This window comes from Fundulus heteroclitus, chromosome 7 (genome assembly GCF_011125445.2).
Source record: "Fundulus heteroclitus isolate FHET01 chromosome 7, MU-UCD_Fhet_4.1, whole genome shotgun sequence".
NCBI lineage: Eukaryota > Metazoa > Chordata > Actinopteri > Cyprinodontiformes > Fundulidae > Fundulus > Fundulus heteroclitus.
Genome location: NC_046367.1, coordinates 3,838,861 through 3,860,132, shown reverse-complemented (window position 1 = coordinate 3,860,132; position 21,272 = coordinate 3,838,861). Strand labels below are relative to the sequence as shown.

Below are 21,272 nucleotides of genomic sequence, written 5' to 3'. Positions count from 1 at the left end.
TCACAGAGTACACTACACAGGACAAAGATTATTCAAGATGGGTTTGGCACAATCTAATATCTGTCCACACTGCATAGGCAATCATCCTGATAATTATATTCACGCGTTATGGTTATGCACACCAGTCCAGAGGTTCTGGACACAGATATGTAAGGACTTATCAAAGTGCTTGAGCTGTAAAATTACACCTTCCCCATCAGTTTGCTTGCTTGGTAATTTTGAGGAAAGCCCTCTGGGGAATAAAATAGTTTACATGGTTTTCACTGCACTATGTATCGCAAAGAAAACTATCCTCATGAATTGGAAAAGTAAGGAGAATCTCAGTATCAATCAGTATAGAGATCTTTTGTTGGATCATATTAATCTTCAGACAGCATCTGCATCCACATCTGTTCGATCTCTTTGGGCTCCTTTGATTAGCACTATCACTTAGTGGAATGGGGGGCGGTGGGTTGCTTCCTGCAGGGCGCAGTGGCTGGGTGGAGGGGTTCCTGGGACTCTGGGGGCACTTGGAGTGGGGCGCTTGGTGGGTCTGACTCCGGGGTCTGTTGCCCCCATCTGGGAGAAGCTTGGGAGGCCTACGGGTGGCCCACAGCACCGCTTGCGGCGCTCTTGGGGAGCTACGCGGTGACGGACGTGGGTTACTGACCTGGTAGCTGTGCTGTCGCTGGGTGGGTCCTGGGCGGGTCCGGGGGCCTGGGGTCCCTGGGGTCTTTTGCACACCCCGATCTCCGATCGCGGCACGGAGTCTGGGGCCTGGAGGAGGTGCGGGCCACTGGGTCCGGGGTCTTGGCGGGAGGCTGCTGCGGGTAGCCAGCGGCTTACCGGGTCTGGGGCTGATGCCTCTGCTCTCCCCAGGAAGGGATGGGGGCAGGGGTGGCTAGGGTAAGGTCGGGGTGGGAGGGGGTTTATTAGGTATATAGTGGGTGAGGGGGGGCTCTGGTCGGGTGGCCCGTACGGGTCGTGTCGGCCCCCCCTCTTTGGGGGGCCTGATCCGGGGGGCGTCTGGTCCGGGGGCGGGGCCGGGGTGCAGGCACAGGAAGTCGTATTATTGAATTGTGGTGACCTGCGGTCACTGGCTGGGGGATTTCCTCGGGGTCGTCTCTCCTCTTCCCTCGGGGGGGGGGGGGGGGGGGGGGTGGTTGCAGATTTCCTGTGAGGGCCCCTCTCGGGCGCACTGCTTTGGGGGCCCCTTTGGGAGTCCGGGGTTACGGGTCCCCTGACTCCTGCCTCTGTGCTCGGGGAAGGTGGGTCTTCGGTTCTCCACAATCACTATCGAACTATTTCCTTCTGGATAATTTTCACCTAAACTAGTGCACTTTCACAAACTCCTACAGGTGCTGGGTCCCAGTTAATAAATGTTCACTTACATACAGAAAGGCTATAATCTATTCATTTATTTTCTTTTACTTTCTTTTTTAGGTATCACATTGCACATGTGAGCTTAAATAATAATACATATGATTTAGCAATGGTATCAAGGTGTTACACGATTGTATCTGTTGCTTTATGTCTGTTGGTTGTGCTGTTCTTTTTGTGTCTCTTTCCAGGTGATGGAGCAGACAGAGGAAGTTTTATCATTCTCTTCCCTTTATCTCTTCTTTCTTTCACCTCTTCTTGTTTTTCTTTTACTCTCCTACTTTCCCATTGTAGTGTCCATATAATTTGAAATTCTCCCTGCAGGAATCACAATAAAGTTATTTACATGCACAAGTCAAGCGGAGCATTAAGGCGAAAGCTGTTTGCTCCACTTGTGAAAGTAAAATCTAGCGACTAGCGCACCATAATGAGCCGCTAGTGGCAAACTCAACCTGGAAAAGTTGGATATGCAATGCAGTCAGAAGTAAGGACTTATCTATTTAACACAGAGCGACTGTAAAGTTGCAAATATTAACAAACTTGACGAGAGTTGAATGTCACAGTGTTAACACTGCTTGTAAAACGTGTTTCCTGGACTCATTTTCCAATGTGCAACAGTGTAATAATACGGCCAATAACTACTTTATAATTTTTTTAGTATTATTTGAACAGTGGTGTTTTTTCTATTTTAACCCACTAACTGAACAACGTATTTACACTTCTCTTTCACTTTTTAACAAAAGTGTAGTACATTTCTACTTCCATGTCTGGTGGGATAAAAATGAGACGGAGCTTTTCCTGGGTTCAGTTAGCTCCGCCTCCAGCTCCGCAGCACCCCCGAAAATTAACACAATCTCACTCTCAATTTTTGATAAAAGTCTAAGAATGTGTTTCATTTTCGATGAATTTATTGTTTCTGATAGTAAACCCTAATTAGTTTATGGATATTTTATTGCAAATGGAAAAATACCAATATGCTTGAATGATATTTAACTTTTTATTTTACAAACCTGAGTTTTTGAACCACTGAGGTACATTATCTAAATTGTGAAAGTAATGCCTTTATGTACTTTTTTCTTAATTGATTATAGATCTCTTGCATTATTCTTTAGTTTCAGCAATTTGAAACATAAAAGTTACTTCATTGTTCATGTGAAACAATTACTTAATTCTTAAAAGGCAACATTGTACTTTTTGTTTATTCAACTAAGATTGGCATGGTCTGTTTCCTCGTTTGTTACTTTTATTATTTATTTAGTATTCCTTTTATTTAAACTGGCCTTTACTACAGCTAAAACAGGAACTTAACTGACCCTTCATAGACATTCAGGTTTAATGTATTGCCAGAAAACTTAATGAAGACAACAAGAATGGGAGTGGCGCGGGAGCGGGAGTCATTCTGAATGGGAGCGGGATGGGAGTGGGAGTAATATTACCAGGAGCGGGACGGGACAGGATTATTTTTTCTACGCTGGCCTGGGATTGGGACGGGACACAATTTTTTTCAGTGGGAGTGGGACGGGACAGGAGTGAAAATCCACTCCCGTGTCACCCTCTAATGTGTGTACAGTGTCCTTTTTTTTGTAAATCTGTGTGTGGTGAGTGGGGCACTAGGGAGGGATGGTGTGAAATAGGTTTTTATTCTTTTCTTCTAGGTATGGGTCCGGTCCGCTCCCTCTCCCAAGAACACCTCGAGTCTCCGCTAGGTGCGGAGCCCATCCCCCCACGTCCTGCCCTCCTCCGCTGCGCTGGCAGGCGCCTTGGCCCTCTGGCGCATCGGTGGGCCTCGGGTTTGGGGCGGGTTCCCGGGTGTGCGCCGGCCCATTCCCGGTGGCTGCTTTGCTGGGCTTGGCCACCCGGGACGGGGCGCCCCTGGGGCCTCTGGCCCTCAGGGCCCATGGCCGGGACCACTTCAGCGTGGCTGGGTGCCGGTGGAGCCCACGGGCTCGTCCCCGCGGGTCTTGGGGGCGTCGGCATTGCAGTGGCTGGGGGATTTTCTCGGGGTCGTCTCCTCTTTCCTTTGGGGGGAGGGGGGGGGGGGTTGCAGATATCCTGTGTCGGCCCCTCCTGGGCGCCCTGCTTTGGGGACCCCTTTGGGAGTCCGGGGTTATGGGTCCCCTGACTCCTGCCTCTGTGCTCAGGGAAGGCGGGCCATTGGCTCTCCACAACCACTATCGAGCTATTTCCTTCTGGATAATTTTCACCTAAACTAGTACACTCTCACAAACTCCCACAGGTGCAGATTTCCAGGTATTAAGTGTTCACTTATATACAGAAAGCCTGTAATTTATTTATTTATTTATGTTCTTTCACTTTCTTTTTTCAGGTTTCACTTTACACATATCAGCTTAAATAATAGAGCATATGATTTAGCAATGGCATCTAGGTGTTATTCGATTGTATCTGTTGCTTTATGTCTGTTGGTTGTGCTGTTCTTTTTGCATCTCTCTTTCCAGGTGATGGAGCAGACGGAGAACGTTTTATCACTCTCTCCCTTTTATCTCTTCTTTCCTTCACCTCTTCTCTTTCTTTTTTTTTTCTCTCCTGTTCTTCCTTTACTCTCCCATTGTAGTGTCCATATAATTTGAAATTCTTTCTGCAGGAATCACAATAAAACTATTTACATGCATAAATCAAGCGGAGCACTATGGCGAAAGCTGTTCGCTCCACTTGTGAAAGCAAAATCTGTCGAGCTCTATCTGGCATTGAGACATCAATTCCTATTGCCACATTGCTAGAGAGGACACTGGGAAAGAGAGAGAAAAAAAAATGTTCCTTGACTAGTTTCTAAATAACATTTGTGATGGGGGGGGGGGGGTGATCTAAGTAAATTGCTGACCTCCTCCAACTGCTCGACCTTTTGTTGAATCTGTTTGTTTAGTGAGAAGACTGCCCGGCGGTGCTGCTGCATTGGACCGTAGCGCTCTGATCGTTCCTCTGAAGAAAGCTCCAACTGCTGAAAGGCAATGAACAGCTATTAATGGACATCACCCACAGCGCCGCTTCATAACGAGGCCGTTTCCAACATTGCAACTTTATGGAACAACTCTATTCCATAAACCATTGCAATGGTTATCGTTAAGAGTAAAAACAGAATGTGAGCTGTGTTCTTTGCTGACCTTTTCAGCGTACTCTGTGGCAATCAGTTTGATCTCCTCAGATTGGAGCTCAACTATCTGACCTACAGCACTTGCAGTCAGCTTACCCTGCATCAAAGCAAATGTAAGGCACATCGAGTCATTTCAAGTACTACTTTCAAATTAACTTGATTAAGAATTACCTGTTAAACTTAAGCAGACGGCTAAACAAACTCATCCTCTGATACTCTGTGATACAAGATAGTAAAAAAAAAGTAAAATGTGCCAAGTATTGCATAGAAGCACTTTTTAGTGTTGGTAACTTTTTAAATACATTTTGTTTTCTAGTTTGACAAAATAAGTTACTTGAATTATTATTAATGCATTTATTAAATGTTAGTTGTGTATGACAATCACTGGCTAAGTTAAGAATAACCAGTTCTAATTTGTTGAGAAAGATTATTTACCATATGCTCTGTCACATGTCCAAAGACTCTTGTCTTACAAGAAAAATATCAAATCAGAACTATATTTTACAGTTAAAACATTGATATACATTTTTGATATATCACAACTACATAAAATGTTTACTGACAAAAAAGCTCTTTTCTTGTTAACTGACTGAATGTGTTTCTGAAAGGTGTGGTCATCTGCAGAGAAGATATTTGAGTATGCTTACCTCTCCACTTGCCATTGCAGCCATACTTGTCATCAGGGTTTTAATCTGCATCTAAGCATAAATATCAAATCAGATCTTGTATGCCATAATTGTGTGGGATTTTATGGATTTTTATTAGACAGAATGCAGTTCAACAAATAAGAATATTGTAAAAGAGTTATTTATTTTAGTTATTTAATCAAAACACTGAAAATCCCATGATTTTATTGCATGTAAAGTGATATATTTCAAGCTTTTGTTAAGATTGCTGATTACAGCTTACAGCTGATACACTCAGTCAAATTTGTCAAAAAATTATAATAAATTTTTTTAAAATATTATGAAAAATGCTATGTTATGACCATGGTACACAGACCCAGCAGCATGGGCGGGCATTGGGGGGCCGTGCCAGCCCCCTGAGTCAGCTGTGCCCGCCCTGGAGTGGAAGCTGTTTGTTTTGTTTTTTTACCTCGTAGTGGCCATTGTTCTATTAGTATTATCTTTTATTTGTCAATCATACAATTCAACTAATCAAATCAATGACTGAAGGCAACATACTAGCCAATTACAGCTGGAGAGGGGCGGGTCGCTGGGACATACATTCATAGCCTCCAGAGACGCTGCAGCTCAGCTGTGGTCACCATCGGTGTTGGTAGTGCGGGATGGATATTCGGTTTGATTACCAAACAATTACAAAAAGTGACAACGAAGCAATCGAGAGCGAGCTGGAAGCAGCGCTATTGATTTCTGCTTAAAACATCAGCATTGAAGTGAACACTGGCGTAAACATTCAAGCTAGGAGGTTAGCTAGGACAGCTAGGAGCACCAGGAGCAGAACTAAGCAGGAAAACTGGCAAACTGAAGAAACTTGCAGGCAGAAGGGAACTCTGCTTTGTTCTGATCCTTGTGCTCCTAGCTGTTGTAATTACAGAACCTCAGCTAGTATGAATTTTTTTTTTGGTTGCCTGATTGTACATTTACAAAATGTACAATCAGGCAACCAAATAACTCACAACTTTTATCAATAGCTTCCCAGCATGAGTTGTAAATCTACCTTAATATAATTTATAATTTCTCTTACAGAGAATAGCTCAATCAAACATTTCTCTTTCACACCGCCATGAAATACTTTTAAGTTGATCAGTAGAACTCAACCCCTCTTGGGGTGTTTACATTGACCAATACAATTTTATTGTGACACTTGATTAACCATTATTTTTTTCTTGTTTTATTATAACTATTAATCAACATTCTTTATTATAGCTATTATTCATTGATTTGATATTCAGATTTGACTCATTTCAAAAATAAATTGACCAGGCATTTTGTTAAAATGGTTTGTTTTTTGCTAGACATTGACAACTATTTTAATATATTTTGTTAGTCATTCTTTCTAAAAGTCCAACAAATGTGAAAAGCTTCCCAATATTTTTACAGCCTGCCCATAAGCTATTTTTGTTCCAGCTCCATGTGTTCAAAAGAACATTGGGTGGAAACCTGTCTAATTTGGCAACATAGACTACACTACACTTTTATTTGTGTGTTTTTTAAGATTTTGGGATTTTATTGAGAATTTCTTTCTCAGCATTGTAGGAGTAGTCACAAAGCCACTGCTCAGCCTGAAGCATATAAAATGTTTTTTAAAAAAGTGTGCCCCTCTGAAAAACATGGAATGCCCCCCTTGTAATTTGTTTCCGCAGCCGGGTATGATGGTACGGCCTACAGAACTGACTTGACAGTTAACCAGCAGTCATTCACTGCCATAAGGAGGGTTAAGCCCCTAAAAGATCATTGGACAATTGAAGCTGGCATTTCCAAGCATTCATAGTAAAATAGAATGGAAGAAATAAGTTTAGTAAAAAGTAAGTAACACACTATGCCAAGAGGAACTCAAATCCTGCAGTGTCAGGCGTATACCCCTGATTAAGACAGTATATACATGTCCAGGCCTGTCTGAAGTTTGCCAGAGAGCATATGGATGATCCAAAAAAAAAAAAACAATATAACTCAGAGTTGGAATGAACGTGAACATTTTTTCCCTTAGCTATTTTCAGCCAGCAACTCTTCACAAGGACAGTTTACGCTTGTTCTATAAGTCTCTCTGGAGGTTTTCTAGGTCTAGAAGACATTTTCAATATCTCTGTCACCGTGGAAGATGAATGAGGCACACTCTGAGGTCCAGCTTGTGTAACATCCTATTGTTCATATACAGTATGCATGTGTTCATGTTCAACTTCCTGAGTCTTTTAGAGACTCCGTTGGTTTCTTCTTAACACCCTGTCCATTTTCTGTCTAAACCATAAGCAACCAGGGTCCTACTTCACTGAGAACTGTTGCTTTTTTTGTCCCAGAAATCACAACCTGCAATTCTCTCTCCAGGCACCTTGCTTGTTTTGCCATGGTTCCTTTTCTGTTTGTGCTTGAGTTCCATCCTTTTGTCAGCCAGGTTGTTATGTCTGTTGTCACTGCCCTCAGGAATGTGTGGAAGTGTGGTACATAGTTTGCGACACATGAGTAGCTTAGCGGGCGATGTCCCACACACCAGAGATGAAACCCTGTAGTTCAACAGAGCCAGATAAGAATTAGTGTCCCTGGCTCTTCTTTTTTTACTGAGAAAAGTATCAATTGACTCATGCTGGTGCTGTAAGCATGAGCGAAAGATGTATCTGTCATACATTTAATTTTTCTTTGATAAATAATTTTGATCTGTAGCTGGTCCCAAATATGGAGTGACTTGCCGATGCATATCAGACAGGCTTCTTCTTTGACCATTTTAAAGTCTCTTTTAGACATATCTTTTTACTTTGGCTTTTTAATATGCAAGAGGCATATTTGCTGGGATGCCGAGTAGCATGACTATTTTTCTTTGCTCTGCCCGCTGATCCACTCCGACAGCCACAATATACAGCATGGACTGGTGCTTAACAGCCCTCCAACTTGAATCTATGTTTGTGTTGCTTCTTATTCTTTACCTGTCTCCTGGTTCCATGTAATGTTCTAACTCATCTACGAATAAAACATTCAGATGTACTCTTTATGCTAGCTACAGCTAGCAGTATATTTCTGAGCTTCCATATTGACAATCTCAGTTATTTTATTTCCAGCACCCTCTGCAGGTCACTTCATTAATAGGAGCTATCATTACACTGATTTCCTTTGTAGGGCTCCTGCACATGACAAAGTAGTAAAAGGATTTAGCCGAATAAGATGGGCCGACACTGGCCCAGAGATTAGGGAGTTCGTCCTGCAATTGGTGGTTCGATCCCCCGCTCCGTCTCTGTCGTTGTGTCCTTGGGCAAGACACTTCACCTGCATTGCCTGCTGACGGTGGTCAGAGAGCCCAGTGGCGCTGGTGTATGGCTGCATCGCCTCCGTCAGTCTGCCCCAGGGCAGCTGTAGCTAACATAGCTCACCACCGTCAGGGTGTGAATGTGTGCATGACAGTGGGCCCCCTGCTGTGAGAGGCAGTCCCCTTAGGGCAGGGATGTCAATAAACCAAATTTGCTACAAGCCGAGGGCGGGACTGGTTCAATGTTTATTAAAACATATTGAAATGATTGCACATAGCCTATTGAACCAAGACCTAACAGTGTATATTTAATAATTAAATTAATAAACCAAACCATGTGTGAAACCATTTTTCAACAGGCAAACAGACAAAAACGAACTTCCTTCAAAGAAAAATCGCATGTTCTGTACATTAAAAGAATAAAGCAATATTTTGTTATGGCTCTGTTAGTAACCTCAAGGGAAAACATTTTTAACAGACAAAGAGCAAAAAATTGAATTGTTTTTGAAAACAAAATAAGTCTCTTAATATCAAGATAAAAACAAATAAAAGTGCATGCATTATAAACTGAAAAGGCATTATTTTGCTGCTCCATGATACCGGTCACTGCTTTCAAATAGTAAAACAAAAAAAATAAAATCAGTTGTATTCTTTCACATGGCCCTTTTCTGCAATTTTCCCTGAGTCCATTCAGCTGAAAAATACAAAGAAATGTAAAAAGAAATGTAAACAGACAGCCCAGTGCCGAGGATCAGTACTGGGCCTGGCACCTGTAAATAGCGCTCCGTCTCGATCAGAGACGGAAAGAGGGTGCGCTGTAGACGGATCGCCTCCATCAGAAGCAGCATAATAATATAATATAAGCGGAGCCCAACTTCTGGCCACTTATTGGTGACTTTGAAGGACAATTATTGATTCTTGGACTTTTAAAAAAGGGAAAGGGACTGTTTTATCGTGCCACTATTACGGTTGCTTTTGTTGGAATAAAAGATCTTGGACTTGACTGTTTCGCTGTATGGGTTTTTGAGTTGCTTACTCCCGCTTGTGTCAAAGATGGAGTGTGGGGTCATATTGGTCACAAGTGCAAAACGCCAGCGGGCGGCTGTGGCCTGTGTGCCGGTAATAATAGTAATTAAATATCATCCAGGGGGCCATAGATAATTCACTCGCAGGCCGGATCTGGCCCGCGGGCCTTGACTTTGACATATGTGCCTTAGGGCCTATAGAAGTCTTATGTTTCATATGGCTTTCAACTCAGTCTGAGTTATCCCACGTCGTAATTGGACAACACCTGATTAAACTGTATTTTATACATTTTGATTTACTGCCAGTCCTTTTTATGCCTGTCAGCTTGCACCTAGAAACGTAATCAATACCACTTTGCGTGTTGAATTAGTGTAGTGTGAGTATACAGCTTTAATTCTCTGATAAATAACACTCATCTCACTCATGCACTGATTTTTTTATAGCAATTCTGTGCCGCTAAAATCACTTTCTCCGCAGTACTTGCATGTTTCTGTTAGAGATTATGAGATTACAGAGACTGGACTGCAAAGTTGGTTGCCTTGGAAATTACAGATAGACTCTGAAGGCACAGAGTCTGACATACTTATAGTGGAAAGAAGGATTAGGGGAAAATGTGTCAGTGTTAATGGAGTATTATTCTGAAGTCACTATGGCCTCAAGCCACTCGGACATAGGAGGCTTGGAGACATTATATAGGCCTGTTTACACTACACCTAAAAACCGAGCCATGCCGAGACCAGTCCGAGCTTGGATCAGTTAACCGGGATAAAAACGGCCGTTTACACACAAGAGTTATCTCGGTTATCTCGGTTCCTTGGTTGCTCCTCGCCTCCTAGTGGCGATCTGTGGTACTACCGCTCTCTGGAATTGAAGGCGGGACCGAGCAAATCAAAATGGCGGCACCCGTAACATTCAGGATGTTATGGTTTGGGTATGGCTTTTGGGACGTGGACAAGACAAACAAACGTCTAATAAAGATTTACAGACGCAGGAAACAACAACAGACACTGAGGTTCATCACACTGCTAAGCAGAATCATCACTGGAAATCGTGTGGTACGGTAAGGAAGCTAGTATTGTTATGAATGTCTGAAATTTGTCTGAATGAAGTGTGAATCGGGACGTGCAGCCAGACACGCCGGAAGACCTGTGGACAGTCAGCTGACTGTAAGGGGATGACGCGGTCTGCTCATGCGCTCTTCCTTATCAGGTAACCGGGATAAAAACAAAAACAGTCCGAGACCTACTAGGGAACTGGTCTGCAGTTAGCGCGGTCCGGTTCAGTCTGCTGACCGTTTACACACAAGAGTTATCTCGGTTACCGAGCTCGGACTGGTCTCGACTCGGTTAAAAAAGTGTAGTGTAAACGGGCCTGAATACTGTGTATGAGATCCACTGTTTGCTGATTGCGTAGCTACTGTGCGGGATGTTGATTGTCTAGGATAGACTGTCTTTGTTTTGTCTCATGCCAAGGCCACTATCGAGTATTAGGGAGAGCTGAAAGCAAGGAGGGGCAGAGACAGGGCAGACGCAGACTGCAGCAGAACCGTGGGGTGCGATTACTTTCCATCTATGTGTCTATGTGATCTCTGCTCTGTTTCTTAATAAAAGTGCTAGAACTTCATCACCACTGTCTCATTCAGTAACTCTGGGAAGTCATTTTTATAGTTTAGAATTCCAGCCACAGTCAGCAAGGACACGTATGCATTATAGCATGGCCTTCACCAATGAACAGAACACTGATATCATACTGGGCACGCCCCTGAATGGGTGTACACAATGGGTCCTACTTAAAGTCTGTGTGAGAGAATGAAGGAGGCACTCTGGCACCTGTTGCATTGGGTTGTTGTGAGAATCCAGTACTGCAACTGTAAACATCCCTCTGTGTTTTAGATTAAATATGTTAAAATATAGTTACGGTTTGAAGAGTATTTTTATTACTACAGAAGTCAACAATAGAAACACCACATTATCAGATAAAGGAACCTGGGGTGACCGCAAACAGTTTGATTATTTATAATTTATTTTGTTAAGTTATGGTTTAATATTCACTATACACCTTCATGGAGGATTTATAATTGGTGAATCGTGTTATCTGGGTTGCATTTATGAGGGCTTATTTCATGCTCATGCTTACCTCAGAGTTGATTAGATGCTGAGTTTAGTTACTTGATTGATATCATCTGTTCTGAAACCGAAAACGCTGAGTATGACAGCGTGAGGTAAAGCTACTCAGAGTGCCTGCTTTCTACTCAGGGTAGATCTGCATTCTGTCTGAAACAGTGCCCAGGGATCAGTTAACATCTCCACAGTTTTATTTGTGTAAATTTGGAGTTCATGAGAACCATACCAGACCACTGTTCATGACAGCTGTATGGCTTCCTGGAACAAGGTTGAGAATGACCGTTTTGTGTGAAAATGTAACCATATATTGGACCAAAACAAAAAGACTGCGGCACGGTGGAGAACTGGCTGCCTCCACATCCACGGCATGTTCCTGCGTTGCATGATTTTTCACCACAACAGCGAGGGCTCGTCAGTTAGGTGGACATTTCAGTTACAAACACACCTTCCTTACATTTGACAGGCCTTAGAGATGAAAAACCTTCGGGTAACGACAGCATTGTGGTCGGCACATTCCGTGTTGGTACAGAAGTTTTTTTCAAAATCCTTTTGTTCGAAAACTCTGACTTGAATGTTCAAGGAAACGCTCTTTAGTAAAGTGCCTATAAATGAACTTGAGCCTCTCCTGTGGTTCTCTTTCTTTCGGGGGTAAGTGGAAACAACCATCCATTTTTGAGCAACCTTTGTCATATCAGCTCCCCTTTTTAGTAACCGTGGTGAAGTTAGTTTAAGGTTGAATACTGGATATTCACAATACGCAGCTTAATCGGCGTCTGCCTCCTGTTTGAGCCGATAAAGGGATGCTGATCTGGGGCTGCCTCTGCTCCATCAAGGGAGGGGGTATGAGGAAGGATAAAAGCTCTTTGCTTTTTGGTGTGCTTTAATTGGAGAATATGAATTACGTAGATTAACGACGTAGAAAATTTAGATGTTCTCTGATCTGACCGTTTTTGAGCAAAGAAACAAAGCTGACCACAACTAAGCAGGTTCTTTTGGTACTCACCTTTGACATTCACACGGCCATCACTGCACAACAGATCATATTATAACCCCCAAAACCTCAAACAAATTTAATTTGTTGTCATGGCCCCTTGAAGAATCTAGGCTTCCTAAACACTGCACTAGAACCACAGGCTGATCACCTCCATGCCACGATGCATTGATGCAGTTATTCATAAAAAGGAGCCCTGACCAAGAACTGGTTGAATTTACTGGGCACTACTTTTGTGGCCCACAATTCTGTATCAACAATAATGGGTTTTTTTTATATTCTTTATTTTCAAAGTTTTTCTTATTGCAAAATAGACATTTAAATGCAACATATAACCCAAGGGGTGTGCCATTGATGTACATAAATAAAAATACAATACAATCACCATTTGAGTCAGATTTAAATTAAATTTTCCCTTATAATTGTGATAAACTCAATCCACATACTCCATTTTCCCTCAAATTTGTCTTGTTGTAGTCTAATATTAAATGTCATTTTCTGTAGCATGAATATATTACAACCAATATCAAACCACTCATTTAGCGTTGGTATCTGGGGGTTGAGCCATTTATTAGTAATGACTTTCCTTACTCCAATTTGAAACAAATATTTAATTTTATATGTCACTTTATCACCAAGCAGAAGACCTAGATAGATTGATTTCAGCTGAAATGGTATGTCCATACAGAACACCTTTTTAAAGATTTTATGGACTTCACTCCAAAATAGTACAATCAAAGGGCATGTCCAGAATGTGGTAATGGTTTGCTTCTTGTCCTCCGCATTGCCTCAAACAGGTTGCTGATTTAGTAAAATGTTTTTCTTGGATTAAAGTTTTGAAAACTTGAACATTTTCTTCCAGCAGAATTTCCTCCATTTCCTCACAGTCCATTCCAGTTCAGATAATGTTAAATTGCCCTCTGTTTCCCATTTTTGTCCTTTGTCTTGAAATTGTTTTGTGGTTATTTGCAATGTAGGTATCCACAAATACTTCAATCAAATTACTATTTTGATACTTTGTATTCTTCAACAATTTTTCAATATGGCTTCAAATTCACTATTATTTAACCCGTGATTTGTTTCAATTTTTGAAAGTTGTTAATTTTCTCTTGACTTACCAGGGTACATTATGCAGTCAAACCTTACATCCAACTTGTTGGGGATAAAATCTTTATCTTATCCACACAACCTCAGCAGTGCTATTATGTCATTAAGAATATTATATTGTCTTATTTCATAATTTGAGAGATAAAGCTATACATGGATGTTTTAATTTTTCTAACCTGTCCACTCTAATCTTTTCACCAATTAATTCTTGAATTGGATATTTGTTTGTTGTTGCTTCTTCAATTTCTTTCCATTTAGCAAAATAATCTGAATTGCATAAACACGCAAGTGGTCTCAAATGTGCAGCTACATAGTAATATTTAAGGAATGGGAGCGCCATTCCCCTTTATTCTTAGATAATTGTAGATTTTATATTTAATTCTCTGCCTCTTACCCTGCCAGATGTATTGTGAAATTAGTCTGCCCCACTCCTGGAATTGTTGGTCTGGCAGTTCAGAAGGAAGAGATTAAAATAGGTAAAGCTGCCTGGGATATATATTCATTTGAACTGATTGGATTCTGGATCCGAAGCCAAGAAGGTGAATGGCAATCCATCTCTGTACATGTTCTTTACTGGTTTTATTTAATGGATACAGACAGTGTCCGAAATTAACTTTGTTATTCACCGGCCAAGTTGGCTGGTAGATGTAAAAATCAACCGGCCAGGCATATTTTTTACCGGCCAAAATATAAATTTCGACCAGACCTCAACTTTTATAAAAATTAAGAGTGAAATTATGTTAATTATGGGGGGCGTGGTTGGGGGCGTGGCTGACTGGAACCTGGAAGAGAAATCTTCCAGAAAAAAAAGAAAATATTGTAGTTGATTATAAAAGACACAATATGAATGATCAGATTCACATCCAGGCGATAAAAAACTCTACAGATTATCATTATTCTATCCATGTTGGCCTTATTTGTGAATGAGGCAGAGTTTCATCAAGCCTGTACGGTCAGTGGGGGTTCTAGACCAAATTTAGCAGGGTGGGTCAGGGTGGGGCCAGTGTTTTTTCACAGGGGCACAGAACAAAAGATTGGGGGGGGGGGGAACTTAACAGGTCAACATTTCATCGTTTAAAATATTAAGTAAGCCAAAGAGCCAATTGTGGCTCTGGAACTGCAGGTTGCAGACCCCTGATCTTTTCTCAATACAGCGGTAGCTTAACGTGAAACAGCTTGATTTTTATTATTGTTATTTTTTTTATATTTATTTTTTAATTATTTTGTTATTTTATTATTGGGTAAAAACATAAACGAAAAAAATGCAACTGATCCAAATGACCAGTCAGTCACATTATCTTTGTCAGCATTTATCATCCTAAGAAATATAACATCATGTTTTTAGTACAGGGGCCATAACAGGGGCCAGGAACAGTTGTACATGGGCACAGGCCCCTGTTGGTCCCTGTCCAGAACCGCCCCTGTGTACGGTTCAAAAATTTCCCCTCAGCTGCAACACTTAAAGCACTCAGGGTCCACGCTGCGTCTTTACGCTGATCTCGCTGCTGGATTTTACCCTCGTGCGCTGCGCCCCCGATGTTACAGGTTACATGTAACGTAATTTTGCGCACCTGAATTCAAGCGCAACGCACCACGCCCACCGAAGCACCGCTGGTTCTGTGTCGTTAAAAACAAAAGAGCATGAAAAACAGTTACCGACTCTCCTACTGACTTTAATTGGGACATTTTGGTACGAGTGGAAGGACATTAAACGTAGCGATTCACGTTTTGAAGGCTGGCCGCTGATAAAAGCACCTTGCTCCGAGAGGGGGCGGGGGAGGCGCAGTAAGAGCGGTGAAGCACAGAGCCGCAGCGCAGGTAGTTAAAAAAAATCAGAATAAATAAGAACGAAACTTATAAACAGACTAATTGGCGTTTTAGACTGTATCTGGTTAGCAGATCTGTTTTCTGATCCAGCGTTCAGCCATGACTGGTTCTGAATGTGAAAGAAGCTGAACCAGCACCGCAGAAAGCGGGTCTAGACTGAGCTCTGGATGGACAGAGCTGTGAACGGATCGTATGGGTTTTGTTATTTTTATGTTACTTTTATTTTATTTGGTACAAACATTTACTCGCCATGTGGCAGCTAGCCCTCTGAAATTCACTCGCCAAACGGGAAATTTACTCGCATTTGGCGACTGGCGAGTGTTAATTTCGGACCCTGGATACAGATATATATTTTTTAATCTTTAGGTATTGTAACTCCAAGTTGTTTTATCTTGGTAGCTCCACAATTTAGTGGGTATCTATCAGATATGCATTTAGAGAGATTATATCCAAAGCTCATAACTTGTGTTTTTGACAGATTTAATTTATACCCCGAAAAAGATCTGTAATCTTCTAGTAGTGAAGTGAAGTGTAGAAATGACATCTCTGAATCAGACAAACAGACGAATAGATCATCTGCAAACAATGAAATTTATTTATATCTGCCTTTCATATCAAAACATTTGATATTTTGATTCTGGGTGATATATTGACTAAACGGCTCAATAAAAAGAGCAAACTTTTATGGACAGAATTTCTAGGCGCAGCCAAGGTGTTGAAGGGATTTGTTTTGGTGGCCTTAGGATTGCGTCTCTGCTATTCGCAGGTGATGTGATCCTATTGGCTTCATCAGAACGTGATCTACAGCTTTCACTGGAGCGGTCCACAGCCGAGTGTGAAGCGGCCAGGATCAGTGCCTCCAAATCCAAGACCATGATCTTGAGCCGGAAAAGGGTAGAGTGCCTTCACCGGGTTGGGGAGGATGTGCTGCCACTAGTGGAGGAGTTTAAGTATCTTGAGGTCTTGTTCACGAATGAGGGGAAGATGGAGCAGGAGATCGACAGGCAGATTGGTGCTGTGTCTACTGTGAAGCGGGCGCTGTACTGGTCCATTGTGGTTAAGAGAGAGCTAAGCCAAAAGGCAAAGCTTTCAATTTAGCGGTCGATCTACGCTCCTACCCTCATCTATGGTCATGAGCTTTGGGTCATGACCGAAATAATGAGATCCCAGATACAAGCGGCCGAAATTAGTTTTCTCCACAGTATGTCTGGACTCTCCCTTAGAGATAGGGTGAGGAGCTCAACCATCCAGGCAGGATTCAGAGTAGAGCCACTGCTCCTCCACGTTGAAAGGAGCTGGCATCTGGTTAGGATGCCTGCTGTAGGCCTCCCTGGTGAGATCTTCTGGGCACATCCCACCGGGAGGAGACCCAAAGGAAGACCCAGGACATGCAAGAGGGACTATGTCTCTTGGCTGGCGTGGGAACACCTTGGGATTCCTCCGGAGGAGCTGGCCCAAGTGGCTGGGGAGAGGGACGTCTGGGCCTCCCTACTGAAGCTGCTACCCCGTGACCCCACCCCGTACAAGCGGAACAGAATGGATGGCTTAATGGATGGATAAAAAGGAGCGAACAGCAGGTGGCTCATGGGGCATCCTTGTCTATTGCTTCTCTTCAGCTTTATAGGTTGGGATACTACTCCATTCACCTTAATTATTGCTTTTGGGTCATAGTATAAAGCTTGTTTTTATCAATTTATCATCAAATCCAAAACTATATAAAGTTTTATATAGAAAAGACCAGCACACACAATCAAATGTTTTTATGCGTCTAAACCAACCAAAATTGCAGGCGTATAATTAGTTGGTAAATGATTTATGACATTTAATGCATGACGAATGTTATCTTGTGTTGGCGGTCCAGATAAATCCTGTCTGTTCTAGGCTAATGATCTGTGGGAGAACTGTCTCCATTCTTTTGGCTAGTACATGGGTGAAAATTTTGTAGTCCTGATTTAACACATTTATCGGTCTAAAATGACAACATTAAAGTTTATCTTTGCCATCCTTTGGTATTAATGATATCATAGCTTCACTCCATGAGGAGGGTGTCTTGCTTTTTCCTTGTTCAGCAGTTAATCTGGATAAAAAAGTTCTGGATATTAACCTAGTCAGAAGGGGCCTGTAAGTAAAACATTTTTATACTTTAATTCAAAAATATTTTGAATCTGTGGTAATTTGTGTTCGATCAATCTGGTTGCAGAATTTCAAATTTTATGAATTGAGTTTTTGGCTTGTTGTTTCTATAACCTATAAGCCACCATTTCAGTGGCCTCTGCAGCTCCTCATAATAAATCTGTTTGTTAACATAATTTTTCTCTCAATATCTTTACAATGGTGCTCATCTATTTCATTTCTCTTCTTAGTAGTGTTTATAATCATGTTCTAGTTTTTCCAGTTCAGATTCCAATTTGAGTATTTTGTGTTATCTTTAATGTTTTAGATTTTAGCTATAACCGATTATAATTCCTCTGAGGACAGCTTTACAGGCACCCCAAAGTATTACGGGATTTATCTCTCCATCATCATTCGTTTCCATGTACTCTTTAATGTCTGCTGTAATTTTAGTCCTTTTTTGGGTTAGAACATAATTATTTAATCTCCACAAGGTGTTCTTTTGATCCATATTATTGTCTATGTCTAAATATATTGGACAGTGATCCGATAACTCCATGCTCCCTATTGTGCAATCAGACACCCTGTGTCTAGAGAAGAGGGAGTGTGGATTTGAGAAGAATTTATAGGCTTCCCTTGTTGGATTAAGTTGCCTCCACAGATCAATCAAGCCTTGAGATTTTGCTATAATTAAATCAAAAATGTGTCTAAAATAGGACCATTCAGAAAATGGGGGAGAGTAAACATTTAGCAGAGTCACTAATGATCCTCTCAACTTTCCCCTTAACAACACATATCTACCTTCCTTATCTTTCTTTTCAAATAATATTTCAAATGTAATTTTATTTGATAGTAAAACTGACACTCCCCTTCTATGACCCGCTGAGTAAGAAGATGAATATTGATATTTAAAACCCATTCTAGATAGTTTTGTGTGTTCCATTTCAGAAAAATTAGTTTCCTGTCAGAATTCTATTCCAGTATTAACCCTTTTTAATTTAGTTAAAATCTTGCTTCTTTTGATTGGATTGAGGAACCCATTTAACCTTATGAGTTACCACTTTTCCCATTCGCATGGTGTACATAATTAGCAGATTCTTGAATACAGATCAAGGCAACACCTCGTAACAAACATGAATAAGCCCTTGAACTGGCTTGAACAGGAAAGTAAAATAATGAACAAAAATTGTTGACCTCCAAAAGTGGGATAATATTAGTGATCCTGATTAACTCCAGTTGGAGAGGGGGTTTAGAGGAAGAGCCTCGTCTCCTCGTTAGAGGGTTAGAGCCTACTGCCGTATAACTGTCTATATTACTGCCTGCTGACGTTGTGGCCCAACATAACCCCTTAAAGCAGGTGCCTAAAGCTTTTATTTGTGTATTAATTTTAGTCTCAGATTTCAATAATCTGCCTTTTTTAATCTCTCATTGCATTTAATGTCTTCACGGATATCTTTCGGTTGTTGGGAGTTGTCTTTTCTGAATTCTCTTAGTACCTTCAGAATGATTGTCAAGTTGGCGCTTTCATTCTCCTCATCGGTGCTCTGAGCTAGCATGTCTCCATTGTTACTGGTTGGAAGAACTGTTTGCTTAGCATGGTCTTCTTTGTCGAGCTCATCATGTTTTCTACCTTTTGCTTAAGGCATTTTGGTTACCTTAGTTGTAGAACAAACCTTTCACTTATAATTATGTTAAAATCGAGTTTTAAAGGTCAGTTTCTGCACTTGTTTACGCTGTTGCCCTGTCTGGACGCCCGGCCGGAAGTTGACAATGAGTTTTATTAGTTTGTTCTCATATTCTGAGAAATTAAATCTGGAAGACTTATTTACAAAATTACTAAAAATTTTTACATATATCATGCTGTATGAAATGAGTTTCATTTTGTTAAATTAATAGCATAAGCTCATGACTTCTCATTGATACTGGTGTACAGCTATACTTGAATTAAGTGATCACCTCCTCTGCTGCCTGCAGGTTGTCTTCTTCCAATACCTCTGCAATCACATCAGGCACTGCCTCAGACATACTGATTTCCCCCTCTTCTTCCTAGAAATACAAAGACAGGATCTTAAAAATACATTGTTAAGCTACTAATACTGTAATCCCATACATAAACACATTCTTCAAAGCTAATTCAGAGTCTTTGGCTCTTCACAACCACTATTGAGCATTTTTCGTTTGGATAAACGTTACGTACATAAGCACACTCTCACAAACAACTACAGGTGCTTGGTTCCAGGTTCCAGGTGCTTCCACATTATACATGTTGTATTAAATAATAATACATATACTTCAGCGATGGTATCAAGGTGTTACTTTATTGTATCTCTATATCCGTTGGTTGTGCTGTTCGTTTTACATCTCTCTTTGCAGGTAGTGAAGCAAACTGAAGACATTTTATCATTCTCTGCCTTTTATCTCGTCTTTCGTTCACCTTTCCTCCCTGTTTTTTCTTGTTTTTCTTTTCCTCTTCTATTTTCTTATTGTAGTGTCCATATAACATGAAATACTCCCTGCATGAATTATAATGGTTACATGTTTAAATCAAGTGGAGCACTATGACAAAAGCAGTACTGCTCCTCTTGTGAAAGTAAAATCTGTTGGGCTCTTTCTGGCATTAAGATAATTCTTTTTGCCACATTGCCAGACAGGACACTATAAAAATAAAAATAAAATAAATAAATAAATTAAGTGAGACTTTGAGGTTATAGACACGCTTTGTTTCTTTAACGTTATTTCTATTGAGCCTGCATTTCAATTTGGCCCTGGCTCAGGTGAATATACTGTAAACATCAGATATTACTAATGGAAGGAGTGTTCTGACAAGTACACATTACCTAGTGTAGGATTTGGTTACATAAGTTTTATGTAGGAAAAAAATGGAATTTAAAAGGTTTCTTCAGCAAGAAATTGTGTTTTTGGAATTATGTTGTTTTTGTATAACTTTTATATTTTTCTGTCTATTTCCAAATTTCCAAATAACCTTATTAATTTGTCTGTGGTTATCTAATTTTTCAATAGTGAATCAAATGTTATGATCAAACGGGTACTACTTGAGTAGCCATTTTACCAAATACTTTTACTTACTTTAACAAGCTTCATTAAGTCATTGGGTGCTGCATGCTAAATGAGCTTGGACTCATTGGGCAAGAGCTGCCATCTTGTTTACAATAGTCCTGCAGCCGCCAAGGTGCTCCGGGCTTTTTTGTTTATTTTTACTTGTGTTATCACCACTCCAAGCAAATAATACCGGAGAGAGGAGCTGTTGGAACCGCAACCCATCCCGGGAGTTCACAAACAATACCGACCATGGAATCCGGACTTTATTCACCCTGACCTGCAACGGACAACAGAAGCTCCACTGTATCCGCTTTAGAAACCCAGGAATCGGAGTAAGCGAAGGAGATGACGGCGAGGCTGTGGGGCTGTCCTGCTGACTCAGATAAAAGCAAATTCATACATACCAACACTCCGGAGCCTAACGCTGGCCAGCGTAAGATCCCTCACCAACAAACTTGACGAGATTCAGTTAAGAATCGCTGCGCCTAAGATGGACAGCTGTGTAGGGATTTTCACAGAATTGTGGTTAGACAGCAACAACCCCGACAAAGCGGTGATGCTGGAGCAGCGCACACTGTTCAAAGCTAATCGAACGGCGAATGTGAATAAAAGCAAAGGACGAGGTCAGGCAATTTACATCTAG

The 21,272-nt window shown here is 41.2% G+C and overlaps 1 protein-coding gene across 4 annotated transcripts in view; it reads right to left on the bottom strand.

Annotated features, from left to right (window-relative positions):
- ccdc93 (coiled-coil domain containing 93) overlaps positions 1 to 21,272 on the bottom strand; it is a 90,374-nt gene that overhangs the window by 29,971 nt on the left and 39,131 nt on the right. For 2 of the 4 annotated variants that reach the window (XM_036138773.1, XM_036138776.1), the window contains 4 exons: positions 19,526 to 19,615; positions 5,116 to 5,166; positions 4,479 to 4,565; positions 4,199 to 4,315 (listed from right to left, as the gene is read on the bottom strand). In XM_036138773.1, the coding sequence (XP_035994666.1) occupies positions 4,199 to 4,315; positions 4,479 to 4,565; positions 5,116 to 5,166; positions 19,526 to 19,615 (345 nt within the window). The remainder of the gene's footprint in view (positions 1 to 4,198; positions 4,316 to 4,478; positions 4,566 to 5,115; positions 5,167 to 19,525; positions 19,616 to 21,272) is intronic. The other 2 variants (XM_036138774.1, XM_036138775.1) reach the window with 2 other exon arrangements.